The 15,435-nt window shown below is 39.5% G+C and overlaps 1 protein-coding gene across 2 annotated transcripts; it reads right to left on the reverse strand.

The window, feature by feature from the left end:
* Nucleotides 1–647: 647 nt before the first annotated feature.
* On the reverse strand, nt 648–14,887 carry LOC114563768 (uncharacterized). Of its 2 annotated transcripts, none has more exons than XM_028590630.1 (10): nt 14,676–14,887; nt 7,453–7,670; nt 7,172–7,286; nt 6,972–7,065; nt 5,929–6,016; nt 5,695–5,834; nt 5,282–5,492; nt 4,498–4,591; nt 4,277–4,355; nt 648–3,655 (listed from the first exon to the last, which is right to left on the reverse strand). In XM_028590630.1, exons 2-10 carry the CDS (start codon nt 7,541–7,543, stop codon nt 2,642–2,644), a joined length of 1,926 nt encoding a protein of 641 aa, XP_028446431.1. In that variant the 5' UTR covers nt 7,544–7,670; nt 14,676–14,887; the 3' UTR covers nt 648–2,641. The 2 variants fall into 2 exon arrangements, with proteins under 2 accessions (XP_028446431.1, XP_028446438.1); XM_028590637.1 differs by lacking the exon at nt 14,676–14,887 and adding an exon at nt 9,304–9,532.
* Between the last annotated feature and the right edge of the window lie 548 nt (nt 14,888–15,435).

Raw genomic sequence — 15,435 nt, forward strand, 5'->3', positions numbered from 1 at the left:
AGACAGAGAACGACTCCCTCTCTGTTTGTAAGTCCAAAGGTGAAAAAAGAAAAAAAGAAAACATTAATCAATATTTCCCAAAGCTCGTTTGGCTCTGTCTATTGCTAAGTGATACTGACAGTAGAATCCAACCTAAATACATCAGCAAAGTCATAACCTGTTTAAAACTAAGCATACATACTCGTCCAAGAGGAGCAGCAGTGACTTAGAAGAGTACAGGTACTGTTTAACTAATCATTTCCTGGCAACAATGATGCGCCCAGTCAACTCCTCTGCACAGTAAATCTAATGGGAGTAAAGCAGAGTCAGGCTATGTACGTACTCAACTCATTTCCCTGGGTTCATTTCCATGCAAACAACAAATCCCAATGGGCCATTAAGTGAGTTAGATGCACAGACAGAAAGCCTGAGGTTGGGGCAGAGATTTGTTTATTGAAGGAGACTGTGAGTTTACCTCATGCACTAAAGATTCACTAGTACCTCAGATACTGACTTCTTCTGTCTGAAGTGCTAAGGAGGTAAATTGTTTATTCCTCGATTACATGTTAAATACAGACCGCTTTGTTGAATTGGGCTTTTGGAATCACATCAACACTTCAGATATTGAAAAAAGAAAAAGAAGTTTACAATAAGTTTACAATAAATACTCACATTTCTCATTTATTTTATTGAAAATTCAGAGTCCAGAGATGGACTACTGTTGGTCATACACATCGCCTTACACCTTACAGATTAGTTAAGACAATGCCTTTGTACATCCAAAAACATTCAACATAACCTGTAAGAAAATGTCTCTTGAGCAATTGTTCTATAAGTGTTGATCATAAAGACATTAATCATACTGTATGGCCAGAAACAATGTGCAATATATGATAAATTATATATAATTGGGCTAAATGTGTGTAATACAACAGTGTAGAAACTAAATACATTCAATGTTCAACTCTCAACCTGTCTTTGAGAGCATTTAAAATATCAGTATGATACGTTTGGTCCCGCTCCTGTTCAGACAAATTTCCAGCCTTGCTTGGTTTTCGAAAAACAACCAAGATAATTATAATAAGCCTTTTTTACAAAGCACTTGTTAAAAACACTTTCAAAAAGTGCTTCACGGATACAAAATACACAAAGCAGAAAAATAAGTTAATTGCAGCATAGATAAAAATAAAAAAGAATTCACAATTGTACAGCAATGGCTGGTAGTGCCCCTGTCTCTGTCTTAAGCCTTGCCCTGGGGACCGAGAGCAGCAGCTGTTCTAAGAGTACGAACAGAGAGGTGAGAAGGTTGATCATGTAAGAAAGGGTAAGGCCGCTCCGACAAGCAGTACAATTTCCAAATGAATTCCTAAAACTCTGGGTAAGCAGTGCAAAGAGGCATGAATAGAGGATATGTACTATTACATTCGAGGTTTTGTAAGAACTCTAGCTGCCGTATTCTGTACAAGTTGGAGGTTAAATGATTTCTAGGTCAGCCTGGCAAATAATTAGATGTCTGCAGCTTATCTGTTGAAGTACAATTTTGAAATTCTGATGGCAAAAACATTCATTCACAGACATAATGATGCCATCACAGCTCATCTCTGCACCCTGTAGTCTGTTTTTAAGTAGCTCAGTAAGCATTACAATGATACAAATAAACAGTAATACTTCACTTTAAACGGATATGTGAGTAATAAATATACAGAAAAGCAAATGGCAGGAAAAACATCAATGAAATCAAATGCCAGTCACAAGACATGTCAATGGTCTACAAAAAATAAATAGAAATAGAAAATAATTTACATCACAAGTATATAAGTTATTGTGGTAATATATAGCTGCAGTTCTTTCTCAATAAAAGAGAAATTTGACTTTAGCAAATTTACATTTATGATGTAAAACTTTTCAAAAAAATATTGAGATTGTTCAGAAACTATTATTTTTCATATATTGTGTTGTACCTGAGAAAACAAAACAGAAACACATTCTCCAGTAAAAGGTCAAAATTTCAGATAATATTATTGTATTTCTCAGTATGGCTATGTTCAGAAGATTGTGGTGTCCGGTGACTTTCCTGCGCAGAAACTCTTCTTCTGAAGAGTCCATCATGTTTTTTTAGTCCTCTGTCCTCCTTAGCTACTAGCAACTGCATCAAGGAGTATGAAAAGTAGCATGTCTGTCTTGTTTTATTATGAATATCTAATGAGAAAGCAGCATAGGTAAGCATAGAAATGCCCTTTCAAAGACGTTTCAAAGAAGCCACTGGTTACATTTCCTTTGTGATTGGGGAAAAGTTTAAAGTAGCCTAACTTTGTGTTTTTTATCCTCATTGATAGATACCCCTAAGTATGTTACTGTATATTTGACAGAAATGTTGGAAGTTGAGTAAGTAACAAATTATTTCACTGCCAATAATTTGCATTTTGTTACATTCAAGTATAGTCCAGAAGCTGGAGAGAATTTGACCGCTCTTACATCACATGTCAGTCTATCCAATCAGGTCCAGAGGCATGTTGGTCTACCTCAGTTTAAACCGCCCCTTGGAAATTGGAAAATGAAGTGAGAGGTTTCAGACTACACACATTTGCGATTTGGTCTAGCGATGTCAGGCTAGCGACATACAGTATTGTACAGCATTTACTGTAAGGCCTGCTGTCAGTTTTTAGCTCTGTTCCTGTCGAACTGGCATATATCCGTCACCAGAGGGCTCCACTGACCGGTTAGTGGACATTAGAGCAATCCTCTCAAGTAAATGACTTGGCAGAGGTTGCAGAGCTGGACTCAAACCTGGCCCAGAGAAGTTCAAAGGCAGTGGTGTGAAAGAGGGCAAGGAGCATGATAGGACGCTGGAAGGAGATGGAGAAGGCAGGAGGCTTGTAGATTCAGTGGACTTCCCAATATCCTCCAAGCTTTCCTCCTGACTCATCTGCTTCTCACCCCCGCTACCAATGTCTGAATCCAGGCTCCAGAGCTCAGGGCTGTCAGCTGGCAGCTTCTGGACTTGCTCGTAACCGGAACAAACCTGAATGGATCCTTTGCCTAAAATATCTACGCTGCCTCCAAACAACTTCTGCAAATCTACATCTTTGCCATTCCCTCCCTCCATCTGCTCCTCTCCTTCAGGCCCGTCCTCATGGCTATCAGTCAGATTGATGCTATCTGCCTCGAAGCTCTCTTGACTGACCTCTTCGCCACTGCACACGCCTGAATCCAGTCTCTGGAGCCTGAAGCACTCGACCTGGAGCTTCTCAGCCTTCTCATAGTCTGAAATTACCGGCATAAGCTCACTGTTGTTGCTGCTTTTGGAGAGCAACTGGCGGATCTCCACTTCTTTCCCTCTCACTTCCCTATCCTGTTCGGCATTGTTACCTTCACCTTGACTACCAACGGGTCCATAAGGTGTATCGGTGGCGCAGGGCGCCAGATTCCCCGCAGTGAGCGAGGAAACAGGAGGAGGAGGAGGAGGAGGAGGACACAGCTGGGAGTAACTGGGGTTGGTGAAGTTGGAACTGGTCGACGTGTGGCTGCTTTCACTTCTCATCTTCTCCAGCAGTGCCGCCTCCGGCCCGCAGGGTGCAACAGCATCCACAGTGGTGGTTACCTCGACAGAGACGATATCCACCGGTTTTAAGAAGGATTGAAAGGATTCACTGGTGAAGTAAGGGCTCAACCAATTCTGGAGGTGAAAATGTCAAAGATGGGGGAGCAAGAGGAGGAATTTGTCAAAGTTAAAAAATACAGAAGTAGTTTAATTTGTGATACAAGGTCTGTAAATAGTCTGCAAATACCCAGTGTTTGAGGTGTGTCCGTCTCTTTTCTATGTAACTACAATAAAGTTGGATTATAAAGGTCATACTGTATGTCTTTTGACTAATGAGTCATTTTTTCTGTCTGGTTTCACAGCCTATGTGGGCTGAACATCCTGCTGTTTTGTGTCATTTTGAGCTCTGCCTTTTTTAAACAGCTTTTTTAAGTTGCTGTGTTTAAAGCTGCACTAATGGAAATGTATTTATTAACCATGGATCATATGACGATGTGTGCCACTGGTAATGACAAACCCACAGAGAACTATCTCCCTACTCTGCAGATCTGTTCATCTTCATTGAGCCTTTTAGCATCTTTTAGAGAATTATTTTGGTTATTTGGATTGCAAATTTAGGGTCAAATCGTAGTTCAGCCTCACTGATATTGTCAAGCTCGTATCCAGCTGCTGCTTAAAACTCACTATAGTATGCTAACTGTACAGCAAAATCTGATTCAACTGAACAGGAAGAAAAAAAAGATTTCATACGCTCACCTGGAAATTTGCATCATTTAGGAAGGAGTTTGCTGGGTTCGGCAGGGGCGGACCTTTGATTCTCTTTGCGATGTAAACCCTACAAAACACAAGGATGTAATCCTAAAACAGAGTTGTCGGAAAAAATATACTGCTCTTGAACATAAAAGACAGCGTGTTATATGTTTTTGTAGCACAGGTGACACAAATGTCTTGGTAAAGTAGTTTGTGGTTGTGCTTACCAGGTGGTTTTGTCTGTCTTAATGTGAATGACAACCAGAAACACTGCAAACACTGTTGCCGCGGCAACAATGCCAAAAACACCCCCAGTAGGATCTGTCAAACACAGGAAAGAGCATATCACGTTAGCTAAGAGATAAGAACACTGTATTTATCCCACCGTAAAGACCAAATCTGTCTTATATGTCTGTGTTTTTTTATTGCAATTATCCTGATACTGTACACAATGGCATGTTAAGCAATTAGTTACCCAGATCTAGAAATGTGTTCTGGGAGAGCGAGCGATTTGGTTGCGATCATAGTAATGCCCTAGCACTCCCATTCAAAAGGCAATTTGACCGAAAACGAAAATACGCTCAATCTTAAAAGTGCCGCTTCCGTCCTAAATATGCCTTTAAACGAAAATTTTACTCGGGCACATTCACAAAAAGACCCTAGGTTGCATTTTGGCGAAGTTCAAATATTAGCAATCTTTGTGCAGAATCACTTACTGCACCTTTACCAAGATATTTTCTTGCCAAAAACTATGTTTTAAACTGCAACTCTAGTGAACCGTCATAGTTTGACATGTATAAGTGACGTCAAGTGTTCCTGAAAATATATGTGACGAGTGGCGTGCTATTAATACTATTTCCCATGAGCTCATAGTGCCAAATGCTCAGCAGGACTGGAAGGTAATCAAATACCTGAACTTGTCTTCAAAGACATTCATAACATGAGCTTTTCACTGCCTGCATTTCTGAAACTAAATCTCAATTGGCTTTGTTCACATTTGGCAACCTTTACCTGATGGTGGGGGGGGTGGTTTTGTGCTTCCTATCTGAGACACCCATGATGTAGTGGGGCTCCAGTCACTCCACATTGACTCTGTGTCGCGTGCAATGGCCTTCACTCGGGTGCGTGCCTGGTACCTCTCGGCTTGTATTATCTGATTAGGGTCCAGCTCCGCTGTGCAGTTATATTTACATTCAGTGTCAATTATTTTCACAGAGGGATCCTGAAAATGAAGAAATGTGTGGATATTTAATGGGCTGATTTCATGTACAGGTGCTTGGATTTTCTACTACCACAAGGCATGGATCATTTGTGCAAACAATTTAACATTCAATCGTGGGATCTATGATTTCTGACAGAATACACATAGGCCTACTCATTTAAACATTCACATACACACACACAGACACAGAATATATACACACATTCCATGACACATTCTCTTGTTTCCACTGCAATTGGGAGCTGTATAATCCGATTCTTCTATTCCCTTTGGGTGTAAGTCGGGATAACCAGGAAACGGTGGTAGAGTTGATAACTGGTTGTCGCGGAGGATCCAGCTTTACTGCAGTATCACACACACATAGTTTGTTTTAGGTTATTGTTGATAGCTCACAGGGTAAATCACATAGAGGTGATATGATATTCATTGTACTCACTGTGACAAGCTGGCGTGAAGGAAATGCTCAAATTCTGCTTTGCAAGGCTACAGCTCAGATGAATAGACAGCTGGTCCTTTTTTTGAAACTGAGAAAATTTCAAGAAAGGAATAGAGCTCTTAGGAAACATTCATAAGACAACAATACAGAATTAAATAAGATCTTAATTAATGTGGTGGTTTGAACATCATGATGTTTTTGCTGGTAGTAAAGGTGATCTGCTAAACAGGTGAACTAATAAGATGGTCTGATTAAAAGCTCCAGCTAATAGCCTTAAATGTAGACATAAATGCTGTACCAGAGGTTGCCAGATGTCAATGGAACAAATGACATTACAAGGACAAGGACTAAACTTTGAAAGACAGACTTAATGTATTTCATGAATGGTTACTTGTTTTGCTGCTATTCAAGCAATAAAGACCACTGTTTAGTTTGTTTATTTAGCCTTAATCTTCCCACTACTGTGGGGGCAGGATCAGCACCTTGGAGAGTTCCTCAGTCCTTGTCTCCTCTGTCCTTGACTGTCCCAAATTGTGCACTTCTGTACTGTGTCCTGTGATACTACTGCATAAAGTTGGTGCATTTATTAAAAAAAAACGACACGTGCATCACTACAGGCCAAAGTATCCCCCCTGTTTGAACTAAGGCCTAGTCCACACATACACAGATATTTTTATGAACAGAGTTTACTCCTTCATTTAACAAAAAAACTCTCCTCTACAAAACCAAAGCTTAAAAAAACCTCTGTCCACATGTAAACGTAAAAACATGCTGATACTGCGTTTGTGTGTGGACGAACGGCCAAACTGCATAGAAAAAGCTGCGTTTTTTAAAATACCTGTGTTTGTGTGGACAGGGCCTCAGCTAAGCTAACCATCTACAAGCTGTAGTCTTATTTAACAAATAGACACTCTCAGTAAGAAAGCAAAGAAGCATGTTTTGCTTTGTTAAGTGTTAAACTATTCTTTCAATGTCCACTATTTCATTCTTCTCTCAGTTGAGATATTATAGTGTGTGGTTACATGAGAGCTCCTCAGACTCACATTCTCTCCTCTTTTGTAGCTCAGGACGCACTTCTTTGGCATTGGTCTGGAGACGTCAACAGGCTCCAGGTTACATGGACTGCTATGAAATTTACTGTTGGAAAGAAAATGTCATGTTTCTTTTCATTTTGCTGCACTCATACACAATAACTGTATATTTGAATCTGTCCAGTTTTTCTTTTTGGGGTTGATGTCCTTACCTCCCTTTGGATTGTATTGTGCACACATTGTCTGGCTGATCAGACACATACGTGCTGTTCCACACACAAGTGATAGTAGAATTATAGTCAGTGTAGCAGGTGAGATCTGAGACACCTAATGGAGATGAGAAGAAGAGAAAAACATTAAACTTTGTCAATTTCAAGGGCTTTCACATTCACTTGTGTTGTCGTTATTCTCTGTGTAACAAAATATATCGAAATCTATTATTATGCCAGGCAATATAACAGTATAAAGTTAAGTTATCAAAAAAATCACTAACTCTTATGGAAGCACAGAGGGTTTCCAGCAGCACAGTCACAAAGCAGAGCCAGAAGAAGAAACAGCACAGGGGTTTTCTTATATCTCTCCATTTATGGTGTCATCACTCTTCTTTTTTGAGAGATCTCAAACCAGCAGGATGGTTGTTTCCAAAGCTGGGGGTTAGATGGATTGTTTTCACTTCAGAGTGTAACTCACTGCTTCCTCCTTCTTGTCATTCTGTGCAAAGGGATGACACACACTGTATGTTTCTCTGCTTCTTGATTTGTAGTATTTAACACACACGCACATGCACGCACGCACACACACACGCACGCACGCACACACGCACACACACACACACACACACACACAAAAAAACCTGCCCTGACCAGAAATACAGCAAGAAACTGCCAAAGAACAGGTGATAAAAAAAAAATCCAGAAATAAAAATGTTTCAGATCCTTGTTCTGTTTCCACGTACACAGACTGATTAAACACCTGTGTTACATGTGATACCCACAATACCCAGATACAGTGACAATGTAATACTTCGTAAGTAAATCCTCTGTTCACTGAGGCTTCAAAGGTCAGGATCAGCACCACATTAAACCTTTTTCTTTTGTATTTTTTAATCTTTTATTTTAATTGACTGTAGATTGAAAACAGAATCTGGGATCGAGGGTCCTGCACTTATTGAAGCCAATATGTTGAGATTTAAAGAGGAGCTTAAAACCAGGCTGAAAGCAGTGTTTTGTTGCCTTCCAATCCATTCTCATGAACGGATTTGTATGATATTTTATGAAAGGTTATGCATAGCAATTCGTATGATATCCTACGAAATAGGCGGCTGCAGGCTGTACCAGTTTCCAAATAAATGTCAAATAACCAAATTACAAGTAGTGAACATGGAACAGTTGGGGCTCCTGAAGGTTTGGGGCCCCGGAGCAGTTGTCCGCTTTTGCTTTGCTAATTGAGCCTTGGCTAAATTTTGGAATGAATTAATAATGTAATAAGTTGCTTTTGGGGGTTATATAATGACTTTAGGATGCAAAAGTTCACATTTTCAAATTCTGCACATAAATAGCTTTAAAGAGACAGAAAACCATGTAGTTTTGGGGTGCATGATGCTGGTGTTGTGTTTTGGGTAGCGATGCTGTGATGCTGTATAAAATCATTGATCTCACTCAGCCATCTAATCACAGAATCAAATAGGAAATCCTCTTCAACACATCACTCTGCTAGGATGAAAATCATTAACACAGTGCTCATGATTTCTCACCATATTTGAGCTTTATACAGACTTTAAACTTATAGGGCCGGATACCACACTGGCATTAATACTCACTTCTTCATTAACTCATTAAAATGCTGACAAGCCAATCATGGTCTACCATGAAAATATATCTTGGACTGTATACTGTCATCCGTGACATCTTTGTAGTTTGATTTAATGTGCTCCTTCTCATAATGTCAAATTAACAAAAACAAAGTTCTATACTACTTGAAATGATCTTTAGACATGTTATGTAACAGCAGTTGATAAATGAATTATCAAAGTGTCTTTAGTGGCTATGATTAAACTAAACAACCCATGGTAAAACACTACCTCGGCCAGATCTCTCTTGTAAAAGATATTTGATCTCAATGGGTCTTCCTGGTAAAATAATGATACATTACATTTATTTAAAAAAGACATAGCTACAGTCATTATACCAGTGGTCCCCCCCCCCCCCCCACCATTTAAGCAGATCAGCTGTCTGCCTGCTCAGCTTTCATATCCTCTCGTAACGGACACAAAAAATAAGTGATATGCAGCACATTTGTCATATATTTACATGGAAATGTACTAGTCTTATTCTTAATGTCTTACCTGTTGGTGAAGCTGCTCAGGATCTGCTTCAAAGTGCTGGTTTCATTCTATTTAATGTCTTGTGGACAGAAATAGTTTTTTTTTTTCTACAGGAAATGGCAAACCACCACACCTAGCATTATGAATAAAAGATAACGTCTGCACTCTTTGAAGGTCAATACTAAGAAATACAACCGCAAACCTAGATGACTTTTTTACTTCTCTCCATTTAAATCCACTTACGCTCAAGGGTGTGAAAATGTAAAGTTTTTGTGGTTAAGTTAAGTATGTTAACACTTCAGAGCAGTTTTGTATGTTCCTTCAACTGATCATTAATGACATATTCTAATGGCAGTACGTGTTGTGCACCTGTTGCTATAATTAGAAGCTGATACAGGGTTTCAATAGGTAAAAAAAACAATACAACAACACACACAGGTGGATACTGGCTACTTCAGTGTGGATGCTACAGTTGTATCACCTGTACTAGTTAATTTGTCCTTTACTTCCTTGCAGCCTGCTATTTCCCCAGTCAGTTATGTCTATTTACACGGAGCACAGGCACTCGCACACACACACACACACACACACACACACACACACACACACATACAAACCCCATGCACATATGTACATACATACATACATACTCACACTACATGTTATTCCTGCGCGTGCACATTGAAGTATATGCGCAAGTAAGGTATCCATGTAGCAAACCTGAAGTATATATGTATGTATGTGCAATTGAAGTATGCATATCTCAGATTTGAGACGAGTGTTTCTTCATTTTTTGCACTTTGTGACAAACCCTCAACTGATACATACTATATTGAACGGTTGTTTGCTTTTGAATCTGAACCACACTGACATTTAAAGTGTATCAAAAACAGGATGAAAAATAAGTGTCTCAGGTACATGATTTGTGGTATGTGGTTACTACAGGCCACTGCAACCCGACCCACAAACACCCACAGCATCAAATGCAAAAAACTAACTTTCTCTCTGTACAATAACAGCAACACTACTTCTTTTCAAGACCCTCTAAACATTTTATATTTGTAAAAATACATTTCTAATGAAGTACACTAGCAAACTTGTCTTTTTTGCCATGTGCACACAACATTTATATAAATATAATTTTTTTCAGACTTTTTCCATTTCCTTGCAAAGGGGAAACAGCCCAAGTTCTTGCAGACAACCCGGTCACCTGTTTATGCGGTTTAATAAAGGTCAGAGTGTTTTTTTTTCTGAGAACCTGAATGTTCCATTATTCTAAAAGGGGCACTTCATGCTAACGGCACTTCCTTTTCTTAAAACAGCACTAATCAGACTGTAGATCATGTCCTTATTGTCACAATGAGGTAGTCAAAAAGCTGAAGTGTATGCATTGTCAGTTATATGCATTAAGGGAAACAACTTCCTGACTGGCACATTTTCTTGACAAATTTATGAACAAGTCACTTATTTTTCTTTTGGTAGTTCCGCACATTTCCACCTGTTTCCGGTCAGATCATTATATGTACTCTTCACTAAGCCGTCCAGCCACTTTGCCTGCATGCACCTACCTGTATGACCAACTCCCCTAACTTTGAAGCCCTGACTTTTTCCCTGCTTCCAGCTTGGTTCAGTCTACTTTCCTTTGTTTGCCTGCTTGGTGTGTTGTGTTGCTTGTGTCCTGCAACCAACAGGCCGCTGGCCACTCCCACCAAGAGTCTGGGTCTGTCCAAGGTTTCTGCCTGTTTAAAGGAAGCTTTTCCTCGCCACTGTCACACCAAATGCTTGCTCTTGGTGGGAATTGTTGGGTCTTTGTAAATCATAGATTGTGATCAAGCCACTATAAATAAAATTGAATTGATTTGGTTTCAGTAAAGACACTCTTTTATCTCTACCTGCTTGGTCTTTGAGTCCTGCTTTTGGGTCCAAACCTTTGTTCACCAAATCATTACAGATTTGTACACAAACCAGATCGACAAGTGTAATCCACTATTACTCCTCAGTGTGCGCGGCTTATGGAAGCAGTTTTTTACTCTGACTGATCTATAAAACCTGAATTATGCGTAATGCAATCACAGTACTGTAAAAGTAAAGAAACCAGACTGCTCAAAACAGAGTAGATCGCCTTAACTGATGATGGATGTGGGAGTATTATCATGCTTAAAGCCATAGTTATAATCATATAACAACATGGCTGTATTCAAATCGTAATCCATTTGTCAGTTTGTCAGTTTACCTGAAGGTCAGATAAAGAGCCCCCATTAGGGTTAGAGTTAGGGTTAGGGTTCATGTGTCATGACAGTGTCATGTGTTCATGACAGTGTCATACCACTCTTATGTAGATACCTTCAAGTAAAGTGTTACCCTAATGGCTAATGATTTTAGTTGTCAAACTCTCTATCCTGATTGGAACTGTGATGAGATATGTTCAGTGGAACCAGCTTACTTGTCGTGTCATTGTGTGTCATGATGACACGACAAGTAAGTTGGTTCCACTGAACATATGTCATTCAAAGTCATCATGATGTACTGTCCAGCAACTTCCCCAGTTAAAGGTCTGTACTTATCCAGCTCATGATCAGTGACTGAAAAACCTCACTGGTCAAGCAGCAGTTTGAATCAAGACAACAAATAGAGAACTCTTTCAAGTCTCACAGCTACTATCTGCCTCTGTCTAACCTCTCTCACTGAGTTCTGCTTTTATGCGCCCTCTTCTAACATTTGGATTTCCCCTAACCGGCTCCAATAGCTGACGCTCTGTTCTCTCACTCACTTTCCTCTCAAAAGCACAGAAATAACCACAAACTACACACACACACACACACACACACACACACACACACACACACACACACACACACACACACACACACACACACACACACAAACCACTTCCTAACCCCCTTCTCTTTCCAGAAAGCTACTGATGTTTCTAATAAGAAAAAAACAACTCATTCCCTATGAAGCAAGTAAATCTTTATTGATCTCTTACATAAAGAAATGTAAGTTACTTGTGGAAAAACTACTATGGTCCACTGGTGCCAGAATAGGGGGGACAACGAGACTTTATGTCTACCCACTTTCAGGTGTTATGGTAATAAAGTGGTAACATCTAAGCCACAGGTAATACAGTCATGCCTCTCTCGGCCAGGCTCTCTCGGCGCCCACCTGCGGTCACTCGTGCACGGGGTGGGATCAGTAAGAACACATTGGGTGCATTAAAGACAATCGTGGCTTTTCACATTTACTACTTTCACCCCGTTTAATCAGAGAGTTCTCCCAATCATGACCCACTGACAGTTTAAGGAAACTTATTGTTATCTGGGATGAAAATAGTTTTTTGAACTTTGGTTTTGAGCCCGAACAATCTCTCTCTATCAAAATGACAAGTTTGATTTGTACATATTAAGCATAGTGCCAGATGCTTTAAATTATCGTAGGCTATTTTGAGGGAAATTATCGTAGTTTGACAATGTTTGTACTAGTCTACTATATTACAAAATTAAATTACGAGACGCCACAACTGGAAGCCTGTTTATATTCCGCATGAAACAGTTAAGGCCATAAACTAAGCTAATCAAATACATGTACACAACTGGGCTTACTGGTGCATTCAAAAGAACTTGACTTGAACACAGCATACCTTAATGAGAAAGTTCAAGCTTCATCTCCAAGTCGCTGGCTGTGGCTGATGCAGGAGAGAGAGAGACAGCGCTGCTTGCGCTAGAGCGCAGACTAAAACCAACAACTACATTTTAAAATGGTCAAATTATCCTAGATTATGGCACTTTTAGCATTATTGAGCGTACATCGCACAGAGGGCAAAATTATCGTACAAATACAACATTTATCGTACACGAGCTGATCTGCCGTGCGTAATTGTGCGCAATGCTAAGTCTATATCCACAACGTTCCACTTCAGTGTCACTCTTTTCAGCCAGGTGTCCATAATCCACTTTCTTTGTGTTGGCATTTTAAACTCTGGTGGATTTATGAGGACTATGGTTAACTGCTACTCAGATCTCTGAAGGGTAAATCCAGACAGCTAGCTAGACTATCTGTCCAATTTCAGTTTTCTGTTGCACGACTAAAACAACCTTTCAACAAATTAACATAACTTGTGACAGCATCATGTAGCACGTAGGCGTAAACAACAGAAACAGCAGCTACAATGTGACAAATCAGCATAATAAGACCGTGGGCTTGAATTATATATTCAACATTTAAGCCTACTGGATAGATTACTACAAAATTTGGGACAGACCTTCCTGGTTCAGAACATCTATCCCAATAAATGTGACATCTATAGAGTGAAATGTCATAAAAACTGTTGGGAGGATTCCCGACCTGTCCTGTAGCGCCAACACCAGGTCAAAATTTAAATCTAATACTTTGGTTGCTAACATCAGCATGTTAGCCCTGTTATTGTGAGCATGTTAGCAATGCTACCGTTAGCATTTAGCCTAAAGAGTGTTAGTGTACATTCTTGTTTATTAGGCAAAAAGCATGTTAAACTACTGATATGGCCTCCTAAACACTCCATTGTGAGATCTGGGTCCCTTTTTTCCTCTCTCTCTCTCTCTCTCTCTCTCTCTCTCTCTCTCTCTCTCTCTCTCTCTCTCTTTAGCTCTCTCTCTCTCCTCACTCGCCCACAGTTTCCGTTTGTCTCTCACTCCCTCCACCTTCTCTCACCTTCCCACATATTAAACCCCACACACCTGCCTTTCTCTCTCTTGTTAAATATATTTTTGTATAAAAACTTGTGTGTATGTATGTAAGCGTGTATGTATGGCAGGGTGTCATCACTTAACTTTGAGTATTATAAAACCCTTATTTTAATAATGACACCATGTGAAGAATTTCATGCCAAACTACTTTCATTTGTTAGTATTTTCTACACATGAAGTTGGATGGTTGGAAATTGTAACTAGGATGGAACTCTTAATTTGAAAAAGTTCACCGGCATGAAAATATATCTCACTAGCACTAAATTATCTTTTATAAGATTTGGCTAAAAAAGTTTGTTACCACAGTGACATAACTTGCAACCCAAAACTTTTCCAATTCAAACACCAAAATTTGCTGTCATTGTCATATTTCATTGGCAGAGCATGAGAGGAAAACTTAAAAAAACAGCTAGCAAGAGGACCTTGAGTTCAAAACATCTTTTTTTAAACACTTTTTTTTATGTTACTATAAAGGTTTTTGCCAACATTGTCATCATCGTTTTGATCATCAAACGCACGCACTACAAGTGCCTCATGAACAAACAAAAATTGCTTATCATCCACACCATCATCATTGCCACTTCTGCTATAGCATCAGTTCCTGTCAGCGACTCATTCATTCATTACACAAATTCCTCTTAACCAAAGATAATTTACACAAGAACCTACCTCTCCAGTTTCTTTCTGTCACAAGTTCTTCCCCTGTTCTTTTACATCACAAATATTCAAGATAATCAATCAGTCGTTTTCATGTCTGTAGACTCCTTCAGACTTAACTAAAGACTTTTGCTTCGTATCAAAAGCTAAACCATCTCTTGTCAGCTTGTGAAGTGACGTAAAAAAAAAAAGTGGTTAATGTGGTTCCCCCATTACTAGCATAGTGATATACGATCGTGTGTTTCAAGAGAAACTGTGAAAGAACAGGGTGGAAACCCTTTTATTGTCAGCATTTTTTCCATTCTCACTTTGAGTTCATCACTTTAGGATCAGGCAGAGTAGAAACTCTGAGTTTCATTTATTGTTGTTTCTTGTCATTGTGTTACTGTCCTTGAGAGCAGTGTGTGCTTTCCCAGACTAGAGCCTAAAACGCCCTTAAGCACTCATTAAAAGACAAAAATAGCACCACACTTCAACGGTAGCATAAAGAGGGTCCCTACATGTAAACCGAAGCATTGAGAACTTTGTAAGTGTACAGTGACAGTTTATAAAAAAAGATACATTATAAAGACCAGTCGAACGACGAACGGCGTGCTTGAGCTATGTTACTGGTTACTGGTTGCATGGTGTTCGGCGTTCGACTGGTCATGACTGGCGCCTGCTTGTATACGTTCAAGCTAGAGACATATTCAATTAGCATGAAAACATATCCCAGAGAACGGTCGACTCAGTAATCATGTGTTATAAACCCCTAGGTTCATTTTGCGCTGGA

Source organism: Perca flavescens, chromosome 2 (assembly GCF_004354835.1).
Source record: "Perca flavescens isolate YP-PL-M2 chromosome 2, PFLA_1.0, whole genome shotgun sequence".
Taxonomy (NCBI): Eukaryota; Metazoa; Chordata; class Actinopteri; order Perciformes; family Percidae; genus Perca; species Perca flavescens.

Excerpts from the sequence above, each read along its gene's own strand:
- LOC114563768 (XM_028590630.1), bottom strand. The coding sequence starts at position 7,543 with ATGGAGAGATATAAGAAAACCCCTGTGCTGTTTCTTCTTCTGGCTCTG. Across the intron at positions 6,017-6,971 it reads GCTACAAAAGAGGAGAGAAT|TTTCAAAAAAAGGACCAGCT; the intron begins GTGAGTCTGAGG and ends AAATTTTCTCAG. Across the intron at positions 4,356-4,497 it reads AAGACAGACAAAACCACCTG|GGTTTACATCGCAAAGAGAA; the intron begins GTAAGCACAACC and ends TGTGTTTTGTAG.